We start from the raw sequence: 18,696 nt of genomic DNA, 5'->3' as shown, positions 1-18,696 counted from the left end.
TGCCTTTTTTCCTTTCTGCCTTTTTTCCTTTCTGCCTTTTTTTTTTTGCCTTTTTTTTTTCTGCCTTTTTTTTTTTGCCCTTTTCTATTTTCTTTTTTTCCCTAAAAGATATTTTCCTGAGGCTGCCCTGTGTTTACTGTGGACAGGCAGGAGCTCACTGGTGTGTCCATAGCCAGGAGTGAGAGGAGTCTGGGAAACACTTTGACATGGTACAGATCCCACTCAAAGCATGAAACTTCTCCTCTTTATTAATTTTTCTGTGGCAGAATTAATATTTTCCATGATCCTGGCAATTTCTTCCACACAACAGAGCTGTGCAGTAGGTAAAGTGCATTTTTCTAACTTCAAATACTCCTGCTTGAAGGTGGAGAGGGAAAATGTTGTTTCCAAGAAATAATCTGAACACTACTCAGAAATCTGTGAGCAAAGCACTGAATTTGCTGACAGTGGGATAGGTGGGCATCTACATCCCAAAATTAACCCTTCAAACATCAGGATTGGTGAGGAGGAAAGGAAAGTCAGCTCAGAAATTTCCCATCTGCCGAAAAGCCGACGGAGCCGAGAACAAACAGTGGCTCCAGAGCTGGAGCAGTTGGACTCTGGCATGTTTTAAACACCCATTTTATTAGAAAAGCACTGTGGAGAAAGTTTTCCTTTAGAACAATGGTACAAATTTCTCCTCAAAATCCCACCCTGGGTCTGTTTCACATTATGAAATCTCTCTTTAGGGACTTACTTGGGATTTTTTTTTCCCCTTAAGGAACAGGCTGGGTGTTGGAGAGACATATGAATTGTTTCACCAGAGCTGCAGCCTTTATTTCCAGACAAGAGGGAAGCACATTGTTTTGTGCCTTTGATATGATCCAGCCAGAAAACAGCCTCAGGGAAGAAAATTCCCAGTCCTTGGCCAGCAGCACTGTCTTTCTGCCTTTGTTTTTCTTTTTTTTTCCCCTCCCTGTCAGTGTCACAATGTTCAGTGTTCTAATAACTCAGGATTAAACTCACATGGGGCATCTCAAAAGTCCTTTGTAAGACTTGAGGTCAGAACTTGCTGAAAGTTCAGAGGGACGAGTCTCATTTTCCTAATGAAGAAAAGTTCCAGGGTTATTTTGGAATTAGGTCTAAGAAAACTGGTACAAGAAGCTACTTGAGTAATTTAGTGACAGTGCAGCAAATTTGTGGTGGCTGCTGAAAACTTTCCACCTTCCAGCTCGGGCAAACCGAGCCCTGCACAGAAACCCTCAGGTGTTGGTGACAAAAAGCAGAGTTCAGCTCTCTGAAATTTGGTATTTCAGGTGGTCTGGCTGCATCTTCCCTGTGGAAAACGCTCCAGGAACTTCACATGTTGTTTATTTTGGTTGGAATGAGCCCCTTGGAGCTGAAGTGACTTAATTGAGGAATGCCACAATTTATTTGAGGGCAGCTGCATCTAATACTGACAGACTTGTCAGGGAGTCTGGATCCTGGAATTCCAAAAGGTTTGGATTCCCAGGCACCTTAAAGCCCATCCAGTCCCACCCTCAGGGCAGGGACACCTTCCATTATCCCAGGTGGATCCAAGCCTCATCCAGCCTGGCCTTGGACATTCCCAGGGATCCGGGGGTAGCCACAGCTTCTCTGTTAATTCCCTGTTTATAGAAACACTCTGGATACTTCTGGTATCAAAATGAATTCATTTTAACAGATATTTTTGTAATTTTTCTGTATTGCTCTATAGGATATTTCTGACAGGTCACTGAGGAATTTACAGGGAAGACAGTGGGGGATGAACTCAAATATTTCTTAGTAATGAGAAGAACAACAGAACATTAAAAATATTAATTATTACCATTTCCTTACCTGGCTGTTCTTCTGGTGTTCTGTATAGGAGATTTTCTTTTTTTGTCTTATCTCAGTAAAATCTCTTCTTCCCTTTCCCTTCAAATATATGTTTTGGTATAAGCATAATGTAGTTGAAAAATTAGCTGAATACAGCAAAAGACACAACACTATTAAAGTGTTGCTCCAAAGTGCTTAAAACTAAGAATAGTCCATTAAACTTGGCTCTGATTGCGTCATCTGATGTGAAGTGTTTATAATTTTGGGTTGGATTAAGCTATTAGACCATTTAACTACTCCTGTATTTGCGGGTGGGGAGAAATGTGAATTCTTCTGTGGAAGAATTGAAAATACATCTGTGGTTTGAGGCTTCTGAGGAATGATAAATTTAGCCCAGTGCTGTAATCAGTCCGTTTTGTGCCATGTCTCCTTAGTCTCTCATTATTGGCTGTAATTCCAGCAGAAGGAATATCTCTATTCTCAAGTGGGTTTGTGGTGCTGGGGGGGAACCCTTATTATTTTTATTTTTATGTTTTATTTTTCTCTTGAAAAACAGCTGGACCATACAAATGACACAATGGTGGAGTTCTCCTTAAGGTTGAAGTTGTGGCTTGCTGGGAGCTATTTTTAAAATCTCTGAGGAGTTTTTTACCTCAGCACCATTGCTGCTTTCTACACAACATGTGCATTTTCAACCTTAACTCTCCTGGAATTCAAAATGGTTTTATTGACCCTTTAAACAAACCCAATATATGGCAGGGATGTAAACAAGAAACCAACCAGATATTAGAATCTGCTATCAGGCTGTTTGTACTAATTATTAATTAATGGGGCAGTGGGAGCTTCAGCCTCGTTCGGAGATTGAATTGGGAAGAGGTGCCTGGAGCTGATGCTTGTAGGACTTGTGAGATTTTATGGCCAGAAAAAAGACCCAATGTTGGTTTTCTTGTGCATTTACCAGTGGCTGGGGAAGAGAAGGGGAGTCAGACCCTGTTCCTCACCTTCTGTAATAATCTCATTATTGCTACTAAAGGATTGTGCGCTCATCTTTGGACTAAAGCTGTTCTTTGCTTTGGTCTTCCCTTCCCATGGCCATTGGGTGTAGGAAATGGGAGAATCCAGTGTCCTGCTCCCCCTAAACCCATTTGAAGTTTGGTTTGGGTTGGTAGAGGCTGGGATGGAATTGCCAGAGCAGCTGGGGCTGCCCCTGGATCCCTGGCAGTGTCCAAGGCCAGGCTGGACATTGGGAGCTCCTGGGACAGTGGGAGGTGTCCCTGACATGGCAGGGCTGGGAATGGATGATCCTTAAAATCCCTTCCATCCCAAAGCATTCCATGATTCCCATTTTTATAACTAAATTATTTGCATCACTTCTCTTCCTAAAGTTTCATAGTAAAAATTTATTTCAATTCTCATTTTTTACATTTATAGGAAAACTGCATTATTTTGGAAAAATATCCCTGAATGTATCCTACAAAATAAGCAGTGGGACATGACCTCATTATAATATCAGGAGAATCATATCAGGGTGCCTAAATCCAGGGGAAAAAAAAAAAGAGGGAAAATCCTGCTCAGTTTTATCCCACTTGTGAGCAATGCCACGGATCCCTGAGCAGATGCTGAGGCAGTGAAAAGTGGTGACACTTGTCAGTGGAAGAGCTGGAGTGGGACTCTGGGATTTTCCACACATTAGGAGAGGAAAAAATGGGGAAAAAGATCCCTAAGGTGGGAAATTTGTTTTTTCCCAGTTTTGGGATGAGCTTGGAGCAGCCTGGGACAGTGGAAGATGTCCCTGCCCATGGCAGGGGTGGCACTGGAAGGGGTTTAAGGTCCCTCCATCACACAGCATTCCGTGATTCCGTGGTACCTCCCAAGGCATGAACAGGAGATGGGAGCACATCCCAAATCCACGAGGGAGCCACCATGGAGCTCCTCAGTGCCCCTTCCTCTGCCACCAAGTCTTTATTGTCCCCTTCCCTCCATGCCCAGCGCTCCAGCCCTGCTTGCCAAAACGAGTTTTGTTTCCTGCCATGTTTGGGAGCTGTCAGGTGAGATTGGGAATTCGGGAAGAGGGCGATAGGGAAAGTTTTGACTGTGCCTTCCACCTGTCCATGCTGGGCTGGGAATGGATGCTGGGAAAGGCATTTCCTGCTATCCTTCCAGCTGTGACTGCTGCCAGAATCCACCCAGTGCTCCTTCCCGTGCCTCTGGTGCTCCCACAAAACCCCAGGTGTGGGTATGTGTTTTACTGGCTGTGAAGTGGGAAATCAGGCGGGGTTTTGCTTCTGCCACTTGCTGGAATGGGATGTTTCACCCCTTGGATCACGTGGATGTGTATGGAGAGCTTTCCAAGTGAAAAATAACTGTGATTATCTGTACCCTAGACAGGAGCAAATTCACCTCAAAGCCTGTGCAATAACCTTGATTCTCCAGCCAATTTGGAATGGGTGTTGTTTTTTGACTGTGCTGTGACCCCACTTTGATTTTTCTAGAAGCCAGCTGGTGCCTCAAGTGCATTCCTGTGGTGCCAGGATCTCCCAGGATCTGGGGGATGCAGTGCAGGAAACGCTGAGCCAGGTTTGGGCTCCATAGCCATTGTTATTGGATTATTTTAATTTTATTTTCCCAAGATTGCTTGAAAGAGGAAGATCTGGTTAGTGGCTTGAGAAGGAGACTTTGTGAGACACTGGAGTAAAGAAAAAGAAAACATGTTTTTTGTTGTTTGCCGTGTTCTGGGGAATTTGGGTCGGTCAATCCTCCCGAATCGCTGCGTCTCTGAAGGTACCTGTAACCATTGAAGTTGACTTGTAAAGTTGACTTCTTTTACCACTTAGCCCTACAAATATTGAATGATGTCTTTTATGGATTGCAGGAAATATAAAGGGGGAAAAATCTGTGGTGTTGAGTGATTTGTTTTACTACACTTCAAATTTTTTCTCATTACTTCATGAAATTCCTCTCTAATTCAATCTTTGTCTTTTGTCTTTGCTGCCTTGCAGGGTTGGTACAGTAGGCCTCACTAAACTTAGCTGCAACTAAGAATTTCTCCTACATCAACTGAGTTAAGGCTGATGCTCTTGTGGAATGTGGATTAAAAGTGCGTGCTAAGTTCCCAAATTTGAGAAGCGGAGAAAAGTAAATGTACCACTGCCACCAGCATCAGGACAGCAAACCAAGGGACAAAGAATTTGACCCGCTGTGTTGATTTTGGTTAAAACTGGTTTCACGTGGTGCTTAAGAGACGTTGGCTGGGGGGCGAGAAGTGGACGTCAGCGAAGGCTTTTTGGTTACAAAATGAGGGCTTCTTTGGAGCCAGCAGACATTGCCATTGTGGCCCTGTACTTCGTGCTTGTAATGTGCATAGGTTTCTTTGCCATGTGGAAAAACAATCGGAGCACCGTCAGTGGCTACTTTTTGGCAGGGCGTTCTATGACCTGGGTAGCTATCGGGGCCTCGTTGTTTGTGAGCAATATTGGAAGTGAACATTTCATTGGGCTCGCAGGATCTGGAGCGGCGAGCGGATTCGCCGTAGGCGCGTGGGAGTTCAACGCCTTAATGCTTTTGCAGCTTTTGGGATGGGTCTTCGTGCCAGTCTACATCCGGTCGGGAGTGTACACCATGCCCGAATACTTGTCCAAGCGGTTCGGAGGGCATAGGATTCAAATCTATTTTGCAGCGTTGTCTCTAATTCTTTATATCTTCACCAAACTCTCGGTTGACTTGTATTCAGGGGCGCTTTTTATCCAAGAGTCCCTAGGGTGGAACCTGTACCTGTCGGTGATCCTGCTGATCGGAATGACGGCGCTGCTGACTGTGACCGGAGGGCTGGTGGCCGTCATCTACACGGACACCCTCCAAGCGCTGCTTATGATCGTCGGGGCCCTCACACTCATGATCATAAGCCTCATGGAGGTCGGTGGGTTTGAAGAAGTGAAAAGGAGGTACATGTTGGCGTCACCAAACATCACCTCCATCCTCCTAACCTACAACATCTCCAACGCCAACTCCTGCAACGTCAATCCAAAGCCCGACTCTCTCAAAATGCTGCGCGAGCCGACGGATGAAGACATTCCCTGGCCCGGATTTCTGCTGGGACAGACCCCGGCCTCGGTGTGGTACTGGTGCGCCGACCAAGTCATAGTGCAGAGAGTTCTGGCCGCCAAAAACATCGCTCATGCCAAAGGCTCCACCCTCATGGCCGGCTTCTTGAAGCTGCTGCCCATGTTCATCATCGTGGTGCCGGGGATGATCTCCCGCATCCTGTTTGTGGATGACATCGCCTGCATCAACCCCGAGCACTGCTTCCAGGTGTGCGGGAGCAGGGCCGGCTGCTCCAACATCGCCTACCCGCGCCTGGTGATGAACCTGGTGCCCGTGGGGCTGCGCGGGCTCATGATGGCCGTGATGATCGCCGCCCTGATGAGCGACCTGGACTCCATCTTCAACAGCGCCAGCACCATCTTCACGCTCGACGTCTACAAGCTGATCCGGAAGAGCGCGACCTCCCGGGAGCTGATGATCGTGGGCAGGATCTTCGTGGCCTTCATGGTGGTGATCAGCATCGCCTGGGTGCCCATCATCGTGGAGATGCAGGGCGGGCAGATGTACCTGTACATCCAGGAGGTGGCGGATTACCTGACCCCGCCGGTGGCCGCCCTGTTCCTCATGGCCATCTTCTGGAAGCGTTGCAACGAGCAGGGGGCTTTCTACGGCGGCATGGCCGGCTTTGTCCTGGGCGCCATCCGGCTGGTCCTGGCCTTCTTCTACCGCGCTCCCGAGTGCGACCAGCCGGACACCAGGCCCGGCTTCATCAAGAACATCCATTACATGTACGTGGCCACGGCCCTGTTCTGGATCACCGGGGCCGTGACGGTCGTGGTGAGCCTGCTCACGCCGCCGCCCACCAAGGAGCAGGTCCGGACCACCACGTTCTGGGCCCTGAGGAAGCGCGGCGCGCCGGAGAGCGCCGGCAAGGGGGAGCTGTACCAGGCGCAGGAGAAAAGCATCCTCAAGTGCAACGAGAACGCCAACCACATCATTCCCAACGGGAAGTCAGAGGAGAACATTAAAAACGTGAAGCCGGAGGACATCAACCTCCTGGTGACGTGCAGGGATGACAGCAACCCGGTGATCTCGGTGAGCCACTCCGAGGTGGAGACGCCCGTGGATTGTTACTCCAACGGACAGGCGGCCCTGATGGGGGAGAAAAAGCACGAGGAGGAGGAGGGGACTGACGACAGGGAGAGACATTTGAAATTCATAGATTGGTTCTGTGGCTTTAAAAGTAAAAACGTAAACAAGAGAGTGGTTCGGGAGGTTGAGGAAGAGACTGTTTGTTTACAAATGCTGGAAGAGACTCCAAAAGTTAAACTATTACTAAATACCGGACTGGTCTGTGTCTGTTCGCTTGGAATCTTCATGTTTGTCTACTTCTCTTTGTGAGTGAATAGTGAACTTTTAAGGGTATGGCTTAAACATACAGAAGTTGATACAGGTCTCTGGAGGTTTTTTGGTTTTTCTTTTCTTTTCAAACAACATAACCACAACCCAGGCATTGTTTACGCTATAATTGTAAGATCGACTCAGCTTTAGCCTATTTCGAGACCATTTGAAATGTGTTGTCCTCCCTCTGCTGAAAGCAGAACCTGTCCTGTGGTGGCTTTTTCTTTATTCCCTTTTGCGTTGTTTTGGGGTTTTTTTTGGTTGGTTTTTTTTGTTGTTGTTGTTGTTTCCATTTGCAGCACTAGCCTTTTGTTTTTCTGTGTATAAATATACCAAAGGCAGGCAGGTGGCTGTGTTTGAAGTCAGGCAGTTACAGCTCAGTCAGCATTAAGTGAAGATAACAGGTAATCAGTTACCAGTGTGTGTAAAATCTGAGTGATTAAAGCTGTGTCAAAAGATTTGTAAATGCAGAGCTGTGATGCACATTTATAAAATAACTGTATTACCTTGGCCAACTTAGCACTTTTTAATTGCACTCACTGCTTTCTATCTTTTTTTCTTTTTTTTTTTTTCTTTAGTTTTCTCATTTTTCTTCTGGCAAGAACAGGAAACTGTTTTGTCTCATTTTATAGCACTTAAAACAGGATAGCTCTTACAGCTTTCTGCTTTCCTTTTTGTTTTTTTTTATTCTTTGTAAGGAAGTTTTTGTCTTTTGATTTTTTTATCCACTGTAAATTCCATTACTGAAAAGCTTCTGTATTTAAAAAAGAGGAAAAAACTAAAACAAAAACAAGCCTGGAGATGACAAACTGTCAATGGAGGAGGAGAAAAAAAAAATATTCTTTCTGTGGGGTTTGTAATATATTGAAATAGATGAACCCCAGAATTTTTAGGGTGGTTTTGGGGTGTCCCTGGGCAGCAGTTGCAGGGCTTTACCACCTCCAGGGAAAGAAATTTTTCCTCAGGTTTGAGTGGAATTTCTCGAATTTCAGTAAATGGCCGAAAAGATTAATTCAGCTCTCCAGCCTCTGAACCTTTAGGACATCATTAGGATTAGTTTCTTCTTCAGGGAAAACTCTGTATGTAGGTTCTACCACATGGGAAAAAGAGAAACACGAGGCTTTGCGTGAAAAACTGTTTTTCACCCTGCAGAATGGTTTTTTCTGCTGTGTCTGGGAGGAATCCCAGATGCTGCAGGGGGAGAAGGGCTGAGAAGGCAAGGAAGGGGAGATGGGGGAGAGAGGTGAAAGTGCTCCTTGTTTTCCAGAGTCCTTTTGCCCCACGTCTTCTCCCACTTCTCCTTTCACCGTCTCAAACTTTCTTTTTGTTTTTTGAGGAATCCCACAATTCCTGAGCTTGGAAAAGCCCTCCTTGGTCATTGAATTCCAGCTCTGCCCAATCCCCACCTCTTCACCCAGCCCAGAGCGCCACATTCCTTGGACACCTCCAGGGCTGGGCACTTCACCCCCTCCCTGGGCAGCCCCTTCCCATGAGTGACCTTTGTGTGAAGAAATTCCCTCATTCCCTCACTCCCTCCCTCCTCAGAACGATCCCGAGGGATTCGGTGTCAGGAGAACGCGCGCAGCCAAAATCTGTGTCGGCAATTGAGGTCTGTCCTGTCCTCGGGATTTTTCCAAAAACCTGAATTCTTCCCAGGCAGTCACAGCTATTTGTAGGTCTCCAGATCCAGAGGATCTTTCCTGCTGAAGGATGAGTGGCCAGGCAGGGATGAGCAGTTCCCAGGTGTGGAGGGTGTGTGTGCAGCAGGTTGGAGCTCTCATCCTTCCCCAAGCCAAGCTGGCTCCTGGTTTTAGGAGCAGAGCCCCCCAGTGCTGAACTCCTTCCCTCTCCAGGGCACAGTGCTCATATCCAGGCTTTCCAAGGAAATAATTCCTCCAGTTTTCTTTGCTCCTGAGCTCATTCAGGAGAGCACGAAGTGGCTGGGCCAAAATGGGGCTGAGGGACCATTGTGAGCGCTCACCTAAAGCAGTTCAGGGGTCCAGCACCATTTCCTTGGCACACAAACAAGAACCAATTCCTGTGGGGGGAATCGTGTTGTAGAGATGAAATTTGGGTCAATCCTGCCTTTGACTGCTGGAGAAAGTTTGCTTTTTCAGTGGTGCCATCCTCATGGCTTTTAGTAGATAATTTACAACACATATTTTCAGATAAAAGGATTCACTTCTATTTTTGGGCTGGTTTTGTTTGCTTTGGTGGTGTTTTTATATCGATTAAATCTCATTCATTCCAAAACTTCGAGCAGAGGCTGAGCTGCTGCGCTTTTCTCCACTTGGTTTAGTTGTTGCTGCTGGGAAGTAGAACTACTCCAAAGTGGAAAACTTTGAGTGTTGTTGCAATATTTGTAGAGAGGAGTCACCACACTTGGTGTTGATGTTGCTACCAGTGGGAAAAGACACATTTTGTTACAATTTGTGTAGCCACGGCTTGCTTTGGGAAAACATTTCAAATCCTATTTAAGGGTGAAATCCTGGTGTGTGAAATTAATGGCATCTCGAGTCGCTTCATTAGTGGGCTGAGCTGTGAAGGATGGTTTGATGTAAAATGTAGGCAATGATTTCCATCCAGGATAAGATCATTTAGGGCAACGTTCAGTCACAGTGGGATGAAAAACAACTTGTAGAGGGTAAAGATAAATTCTGAGTCCAACAATATCCTCTTGACAAGGCCGGGACGCGGCTCAAACTCCCGATCTGGCGCAGGGAAGGAGACTCGTGTCCCTTTGGAATTGGGAGCAGCGGCTGGCACTGGGATTTTCCAGGCTGCTCCTCCTTGCCCTCCATGTCCAGCTCTTTGCCACCACCTGGGAATCCAGGTTAGCTCAGGGACCCCTTGGCTCGGCCCCATCGCCCCCTGTGCTGTTCCCCAGGGTGCCTTACGCGGGCGGGCACGGCCGGAGGAGGCGCTTCCAGCGGCTTCTCCCTGCTCCTTCCATCCCTCTGTCCCTTCCCCGAGTCATCTGCTCCTCAGAGTGGACGCTTGGAAGAGTTGACAGGCAGAATCCCAATGTCCTGCTGGGTCAGACCCACGGGGAAATCATCCTGGGCTGTGGGAGGGAGTCCAGTCCGTCAGGAGCGCACCGCGGAGTTCCGTCTCCCCCTTCATTCGCTCACCCTTGTGCTACACTAACGAGCTGCCACGTTAATCACACTGCTAATTGACAGGCAGGGTCATCATGAATTATTAATTTGCCTCCCCACCCCATCTTTGGAGCTGGTTTTGTGGAGCTTTTAAGGAAATTTCTTTCTCCAGCGCTTTTTCTCTTCGGGTGTTTCGCGCGCTCCTCTCCAGCCTCGTCGTCGAGGTGCTGGAAGTTGCTGATGTTCTTTGCTGCATAAAACCACTTAATAAAAGGCCTTTATAATGAAATAAAGACATTTCCGAGGTTCCAAGCAAGAAGGACTTTGTGTAAAGAGAAGGGATTTTTTTTTATAGCGTAAACAAGCCTTTGCTGAGGGGGGAAATTGATGATTTTTGGGGTTAAACACCCGTTTTTTGGTGCAGCAGAATCACAGAGTGTTTCCCACCATGGACAGTCAGTTCCATGAATTTTATTGCCTGGTCTCCTCCTCCTGGGTGGGGCTGGGTGTGCTTCTGTCTTGCAGCAATGGGTTTATTTATTATCACCTTGAGCTTTTAGGGTGACAAGTCTTGGAAAACTGAGTTTGGAATGACAGCTTTTTTTTTTTTCTTCTTCTTATTTCCCTTAACTTATTTTTTAAGGTAAGATATTTGAGTTTTGCTCCTGGAAATGGTAGAAGCCTTTTATTTAAAAAAGAAGGAAAAAAAAAAAAAGAAATTTAAAAAAAAAAAATAGAGGCTTTTTGAGAGTTTAATAGTACACTTTGGGAGACTGTTTTTATTTAAGTTTTTTTAAATGACTGATTTGATGCTATTCTCTGCCAAAGTTTAGAGGGTTGGTTTTTTTTTGTTGTTTAATTTTTATTTTTAATATATTTTTTTTTCCTGATTAGCTTTTAGGGAAAGGAAACAGTGCGAGATTGTAAGAAATAAAAAATGGCCTTCAGTATATTCCTTATATTGTGTATTTTTTACTTCTCCACTTGTGTGTTCCCTGATCCCAGAAGGGCCAGGATGAGACTTCTGATGAGAGTCATGAGCCCTGTAATCCAGGAGAGAAAAGGATTTATTTCCATGAGGTTACAGTGGAGGGGGCAGAGCCACCCAGGGAGCTCTGCCAGCACTTAAGAGATGCTTACAACTTTAAAACAGCTTTATTTTTTTTATATATCTATTTTTTTAAATCCTGAGATAGAGGAGGTGTTGGGAATTGCTCCCTTTCAGAGAACAGGAGACATGGAAGAGGCTGGAGTTGCCAAGCTCCAGCTTTCTCAAGGAAATCTTTGGATTTAGCATGTACAGAGAAGCAAAATTACTCATCTGTTAATTTGGTATTCTGTATGTTCTGTGCCCTTAAATGTAATTGTTTTGAAAATAAAACTAACCTTGTTATGTGATGTTAAAAGCAGACTTCTGTGCAATGTTTTAATTTTTTTTGTTGTTGTTTTTTTAAAGAAAATGTTTGTATATAATTAAATGGTTTAATGTGCTTTAATTGGCCTAAGGTAAAGAGTAGTCCTAGAATGTAAAACATATATAATTAGAATTTCTGATTTCACTGTGAGATCTCTGAACTCTTGATTTCTTTTTTTGTTTTTTTTTTTTTTAAATTTTATTTTGCAAAGTGCTTTTGTTTTGTTTACAAAACACTTTCTCTTCGATTCCTTTTCCTGCTGTTGGTTTCAAGGCATTTGCTTCACTTCTGTTCCAATCTTGAACTCATGGTATCGTGACATCTGGTGACACTTGGCATTCTCAGTTCCACTGTGTAAAGTCAGACACTTTGAGCAAAACTGGCGGCAATGAAATGACAATTCTGTGTCTAGGAATTCACGCTTTTAAAATGAGGTGGTTATAAAAATAGTTGCTGTGCAAAATGTTAGTAGTCTTCTTCAAGAAGAAAGCAAAATTTTCTAATCTCACTCGAGCAGTCTCTTCATTCATCATCTTCTTTTTTAAAGCACAGTGTCAAAGTGATGCTGCTTTACCTTGTATCTCTGAGAAAAAAAAAAATAATGTTTTTTTAGATATCTGTGAAGTATTTTTGGGTTTTGTTGCTGTTGTATTTTTCTGCAGATTTTATATAAAATACCAGTTAATGAACTGCCTTTTTTCTGTTGGTTTTTTTTTTAAAAACTCTCTAAAATACATTTCAGACCAAAACCAAATGATATCATATAGCATTTGAAACCTGCCTTTTTCCTTGTCCCTTGGTTGTTTTTTTGGAAATAAGCCAAATGGGCATGTAGATAAGATCACTATAATGGATCCAGGTCTCTTTTGGTAAAGTGTTATTTAAAGGTCTGTTAAGATCTTATAAGACAATATGCTGAAAACAAAAAAAAACCACAAAAAAAAAACCTTTACTGTAGTAGGAATATAGATTTAGAAGTGTTAATGAGATTAATACAGCTTAATTATATTGTAAGTTGCTACTGTCCTTAATGACAAGCTTTTTTGTCATAGAAACGATGTATGATAAATTAATTTTGGTCTAGTGTATAGAATTATCATATTGCTATCAATCTTTGAAGTAAATCTGATGCAAAATTTTCATAGTTAGCATTGCTGGCCCTGTGTATACTGTTCTTTGTATACTGTATGCATATTATTTTGCCTCCTGCATTAGTCTTCAAACTAAAACTCTTATTAGAGAGTATTTGGATAATTTCAGACTGTGTTTCTTGCAGTTTACATTCCTTTACCATGGCATTTTGTCCTGTCTCAAAGTATTGTATGGAAATGTTTCAAACTTCTGTACAAAGTTTCAATAAAAATAGAGAAAGAAAAAAAAAAAACAACAAACAAAACACAACAAAACAAAACAAAAAAAACACCCAAAACAGAGATTTGTGGAGCTGTTTTGGAATATTTTACTTTCAGTAAGCCCTGGGTCCCTGTAGATAAAGATGATTCCAGCTTTTCCTGGTTATTCCAAAGGCAAACTGGGTTCTTGGAAATTGCAAGGAGAATTTGAGGGTGGCAGATCCTGAGTTTGGGTCACTGGTTTTGGGAGGTGGGACTGGGCTGGGCTGGGCTCAGGGCACTATAATAAATACACTTGTATTGCATACAAGGGTGAATCCCTTCCTTTAGCTGAGGAATCTGCTTGGATATTGTGCAAAATTCATTTTTTTACTGTTTTATCTTTAATTATCCTGTTCAGCTGCTGCTTAAGCAGTTCTTGAGTGGGACCAGCACCTTCTTATTGATTCTGGAGTTAAAACATCAGCACATTCTGTGAGCAGAGCCCTGAATCTCCCACTTCCTTCTCCTCATCCATGAGGACGTGATGAACTTGGGAATGGTGGTGGGAGTCAAGAATTCCATGTCCAGTGTTGCTGGTTCAGCAAGGCCTGGTGTTAAATTGGGATTTCACGTTCCTTTGGATGTTGGCAAAACCTGTGGCAAGGCTGTTAAACCCACGATTGCAGCTGCAGAGAAAATGAATTTACCCAGATTTTTCATTTATTCTCTTCTCTTGCTGCTGTGGTATAAAAGAAAAATGGAAATTTTGCTGTTTGTTTGTTTCAAGGGGCTGATAAGAAACATTTTACAAGCGGCAACTTTGGATTTGGGATAAAAATAAGCATTTTCCTGCCTTACAAACCTGGTTTGGATTGGTGATTTCCAACAGGGAGCGTTTTCATGAGTTAACTATTAATTAACTGGTTCTGTAATTAGTTTATTAGGTGTTTACTCAGCGAGCAGCTTTCCAGGTCAGTGATTCTCAAAGAGGTTCAAGCAGTCTCTTTGTCACCAGCTGGTTCTGTTTGTGTTGGCCGAGCCTCACTCCCCAATTTCCTCCTCTTGGGCATTTCAGGCTCCTCTGGGTGTGGGGGCCTGGCCCAGGTGGGATCTGGGCAGGATTCACATGAAAAATCCCATGGAGATGGTGGCAATGAGTCCTTTTTCCTGCAGGGAATTCCTGGGATGTGGCTGCCCCACTTTCCCTGTGGATGTTCTGGTGCTGGGAAAGGGAACGAGCCCGGAGGTTTCACCTCTGGAGCTTTTCGTTTCAGTCAGGTTCTACGCAGGGATTTGCTCTTTGGGTGTTTTGGGCTTTGTTTTTGAGGTGTTGGTGGAGTGATTGAAGATAATTCAGTTTATGGTGTTTATAACCCTTCATCAGCAGTGATTTTTAATATTTACCTGTTTGTGAGGTATCGTGTATCCCAGGATGTACCTGGCAGAATTGGAGCAAGGAATTGGCAAAGTCCCTCTTCACCTGGTGAAAACATTGTGACTTCCACCTTAAACCTTCTTCTGCTCCACAGCCAAGGATGCTTGTGTTCTACAAAAGTGGGAGGATTTAAAAATTACAGTTGTGCTCCTCAAAATGTGCTTCTGGAAGGGTTTTTATTCACAGTCTTTGTCCTGACTTGTGGTCCTTGGGCAGCAGTGAGGAAGTGCAGGATGGGTGGAAGAGCTGCGTGTCCAGAGCCAGATCTGATCCATGAGAATTCCTCTCATAGAAGGGAGAGATGGCTTAGACCAGTCTGGGTGGGGCAAGACCACCCTGGGCTGGGTGAGGAATTGTGTGTCCAGCAGGAGCAGGGCAGGGATTGTCCCTCTGTGCTGGCTCTGAGAGGCCCCTCCAGGGCTGGCTCCAGTTGTGGCTGGTGCAGGAGAGCCCTGGAGGGGCTGGAGCGTGTCCAGGGCAGGGAACGGAGCTGGGAAGGGGCTGGAGCCCCAGGAGGGGCTGAGGGAGCTGGGAAAGGGGCTGAGCCTGGAGCAAAGGAGGCTCAGGGGGCCCTTGTGGCTCTGCACAAGTCCCTGGCAGGAGGGGACAGCCGGGGGGGTCGGGCTCTGCTGCCAGGGAACAGGGACAGGAGGAGAGCTCAGGCCTCAGGCTGGGCCAGGGGAGGCTCAGGGTGGGCAGCAGCAGGAATTTGCCCATGGAAAGGGAGCTCAGGCCTTGGCAGGGGCTGCCCAGGGAGCTTTGCAGTGCCCATCCCTGGAGGTGCCCAAGGAAGGGCTGGACGTGGCACTCAGGGCTCTGGGCTGGGGACAAGGTGGGGACAGGTCACAGCTGGGACTCCCTGGGCTGGGAGGGCTTTTCCAGCACCAGGAATTCCAGGATTCCACAACTCTGGGAAATTGGCTGAGCTGCCACTCCAGCTCTTTCCAGAGCTGGGCAGGGACCCCGAGTGACCACGGGGACATCGCAGCCCCTGAGGTGTCGTGCCCAGGCTGGAAAAGCAGGGAAGAAGGAGGAAGAAGGGGAGATGTTCCCTCCAGCTCTGGTTTTGTTTGGATTTCATTCTTTTTCCTTTCCACTCTTAATTCTAATGAACACACAAAGTGAACCTGATGAAATGTATCCACATCAGGAAGCCGTGGCTGGGACACAACTTGGGCTTCTGGGGATCTTTCTCAGCGAGTTTCTGATCAGGAGAATTCTGCAGAGTTCCAATGAAGCCTTTACTGCAATGTGTTGTGGTTGGTAGAAGAGTTTCTGCAGTTTGAAGGAAAATGTTTAATTAATTAAATTAATGAATTTAATTAATTGATTCTGAATTGATTCTTGCTGGAAGGTTGAGGATTTCCCATCCCTGGCAGTGCCCAAGGCCAGGCTGGACATTGGGAGCTCCTGGGACAGTGGGAGGTGGCCCTGCCATGGCTGGGGTGGCTCTGGATGATCCCTAAAATCCCTCCCAACCCTTCTGTGACCTTGTGGCCAATTGTTACTTTCAACTGTTTCTAGTAATAAACCATTGAAATTACCCTAAACTATGGAAGATTTGGTTGCTGCTTATTTCAGATTTAAAAGGCACCTTTTTAGGCTTCTTTTTAGAAATTCTCAGGACTTTCAACTCTCTGAAATAAATTAAATTCAATGTTGGGATTGACCTTTTAATTTAGCTGTGAGTTGGTATTTACAGAGTACTTGCAGTTTTTAGTTTAATTTCTTCTTTAATTTCCTTTGATCCTAAAAGCTGAGTTAAAAATTAAAAAGATCCATCATAGAATTTAGATTCTTTGAAGAAGAAAGGTGGGTTTGAGAACAGAAGAGTTCAGGCATCACTTTGAGTTTAAAAGTTGCTGCTTTCTCAGCATCCAGGTCTGTGGGCTTCGTGTTCACATCTGATTCTTTGGCTTACACACCATTCACATGCAAATTAAAATCTGTTTTGAGGGTGGGGTGTTAATTTTAATTCAGAAATCATTTTGATCGCTTCCCCCCAAGTTATTTTTGGTGACGTGCCTGTTGTAACTTCCTATTTGCCGTTTCTGGAATAGTTTCTCCTGCTTTTGTGTTCACTCAGTGTGGGGTGGGAACATGGAAAGGTTGTTGTGGTCAGGAGAACCTGGGGTTTCCTGTTTGTCCCTTGTTCTGTCTTGGGAAAATTGTGTTGTAGTTACAGGAACCTCTGTCCCTGCATCCAGCTGTCCCTAAATTGATCCAGGTCTGGGGCTCCAAGACAAGAAAGGTCTGGAAATGTTGGAATGAGCCCAGAGGAGCCATGGAGCTGCTCCTGGAGCCCTCTGGAGCCAGGCTGGGAGAGCTGGGGGTGCTCAGCTGGACAGGAGAAGCTGCAGGGAGAGCTCAGAGCCCCTTGCAGGGCCTGAAGGGGCTCCAGGAGAGCTGGAGAGGGACTGGGGCCAAGGGCTGCAGGGCCAGGAGCCAGGGAATGGCTTCAGAGTAGGATTTGATGGGATCTTGGGCAGGGATTGTTCCCTGGCAGGGTGGGCAGGGGCTGGGATGGAATTGCCAGAGCAGCTGGGGCTGCCCCTGGATCCCTGGCAGTGCCCAAGGCCAGGCTGGACATTGGGAGCTCCTGGGACAGTGGGAGGGGTCCCTGCCATGGCTGGGGTGGCTCTGAGGTCCCTCCAACCCAAACCAGTCTGGGATCCCTTCCCCACCCCTGAAATTCCAGGCAGGTGTTGAGAGTCTTCCCATTTCCATTGCTCAGTTTCCAGCCAGCCTGGTCCAGCACAGCCCATTTTTCCCACATTTTCATGTGGGATTCAGCACAGCTCCCACATCTTCTGTTCCCTTGGAATTCTGCATTTCTCTGGATTTTGGTCTTTCCTGCCTGCCCTCAGTGTTTGTTCCCGACCTGGGGCTGCTGTTCTGGCTCCTTGAGGCTTTTACAGTAATTGCAGAGTTTTTAATCATTTTCACTAATAATTTCTAATGTTTTATTAAGTAGTAAACAACAGCAAGGAAATGGCTTTTCCCCTTAGTTTTGCTGCTTGGAATTGCAGCTTCCTTCTAAACATGGATTTTGCCTTTTTTGATTTCCACCTCAGTAAATAATCCCAGACCAACCTTTTGTGACTGCTGAGCAACCAAAAAAAGACATAATTTTATCCTGCTGTTGCTACATTGAAGGGATAATCAAGTAATTGGGATGGAGTTATTGCTGTTTATAATTTGGGATGTGCCCACTGCCTTTAAATGCTTCCTGTTGGACTGAGCAAGTGGCCAGAAGAACTTGAGAAATTTCCTAGCCCTAAAACTCCTGAGGATTTGGTGTTTGCATCCTTTTCTCTCTCTTCTTGGAGGAGGTTTTGGTGGTTGACAAAGCATATTTCGTAGCCAGTGCTGGATTTTCTATCCCTTGGACTTTTCTTGGGGGAATGAGATGGAAAAAGGAGCAGTGGAGCTGAGTCCTTTCACACGGCTCTGGTTCCAGATGGGTGGCTCCTCGTTTTTTAAGAGGCATCGGCATCCCAGAGGCTTTATTTCCACATTTGGTTTGTCTCCAAGCTGTTCTTTGAGCTTTATGGCTGATGGTCATGCCTGAAGCCACTTTGCCACCAGAGATTTCCAATTTTTTCTCAATTCCCCTTTCTCTGTACCTTTCCTGATTGCCAGGTGAGTCCTGTGGGACTGATGGAACCCATGGCAGCATTTTTATTCCCTCTGGTACACAACATCCCCTCAGGACGAGGTGGTTGGTGCTGCTCTGATGGTTCTTTGAGCATTTGTAGCTTTAATCCTGGGACACCCCCAGCTGTGCATGGAACAGCTTTCTGCTCTTGGATGGGATTGTGCTGAGCTGACAGACCAGGGAGGAGAGAGGGAGAGGCCACAATCACAGAATTGCTGAGGTTGGAGAAGAACTTTAAGACAATCCAGTCCAACCCTGGATCAGCACCAGTGGTGGGCTCCCCTTTAAACCACGTCCTCAGGACCACAAACCCACATTTCTGGGGCACCTCCAGGGATGGGCACTGCAAAGCTCCCTGGGCAGCCCCTGCCAAGGCCTGAGCTCCCTTTCCATGGGCAAATTCCTGCTGCTGCCCACCCTGAGCCTCCCCTGGCCCAGCCTGAGGCCTGAGCTCTCCTCCTGTCCCTGTTCCCTGGCAGCAGAGCCCGACCCCCCC

The 18,696-nt window shown here is 45.7% G+C and overlaps 2 protein-coding genes across 2 annotated transcripts in view; both read left to right on the top strand.

The window, feature by feature from the left end:
* Positions 1–18,696, top strand: part of MRPS6 (mitochondrial ribosomal protein S6) — a 39,597-nt gene that overhangs the window by 1,092 nt on the left and 19,809 nt on the right. The gene's annotated exons all lie outside the window — the stretch shown is intronic.
* Positions 1–18,696, top strand: part of SLC5A3 (solute carrier family 5 member 3) — a 39,324-nt gene that overhangs the window by 922 nt on the left and 19,706 nt on the right. The window contains exon 2 of the mRNA XM_033518065.1: positions 4,818–7,256. Within this exon, the coding sequence (XP_033373956.1) occupies positions 5,113–7,256 (2,144 nt within the window). The 5' untranslated portion in view covers positions 4,818–5,112. The remainder of the gene's footprint in view (positions 1–4,817; positions 7,257–18,696) is intronic.

Source organism: Parus major, chromosome 1, assembly GCF_001522545.3.
Source record: "Parus major isolate Abel chromosome 1, Parus_major1.1, whole genome shotgun sequence".
In the NCBI taxonomy this organism is placed as follows: domain Eukaryota; kingdom Metazoa; phylum Chordata; class Aves; order Passeriformes; family Paridae; genus Parus; species Parus major.
Note: the sequence above shows the minus strand (reverse complement) of the source record. Positions and strands in the feature narration are given on the sequence as shown.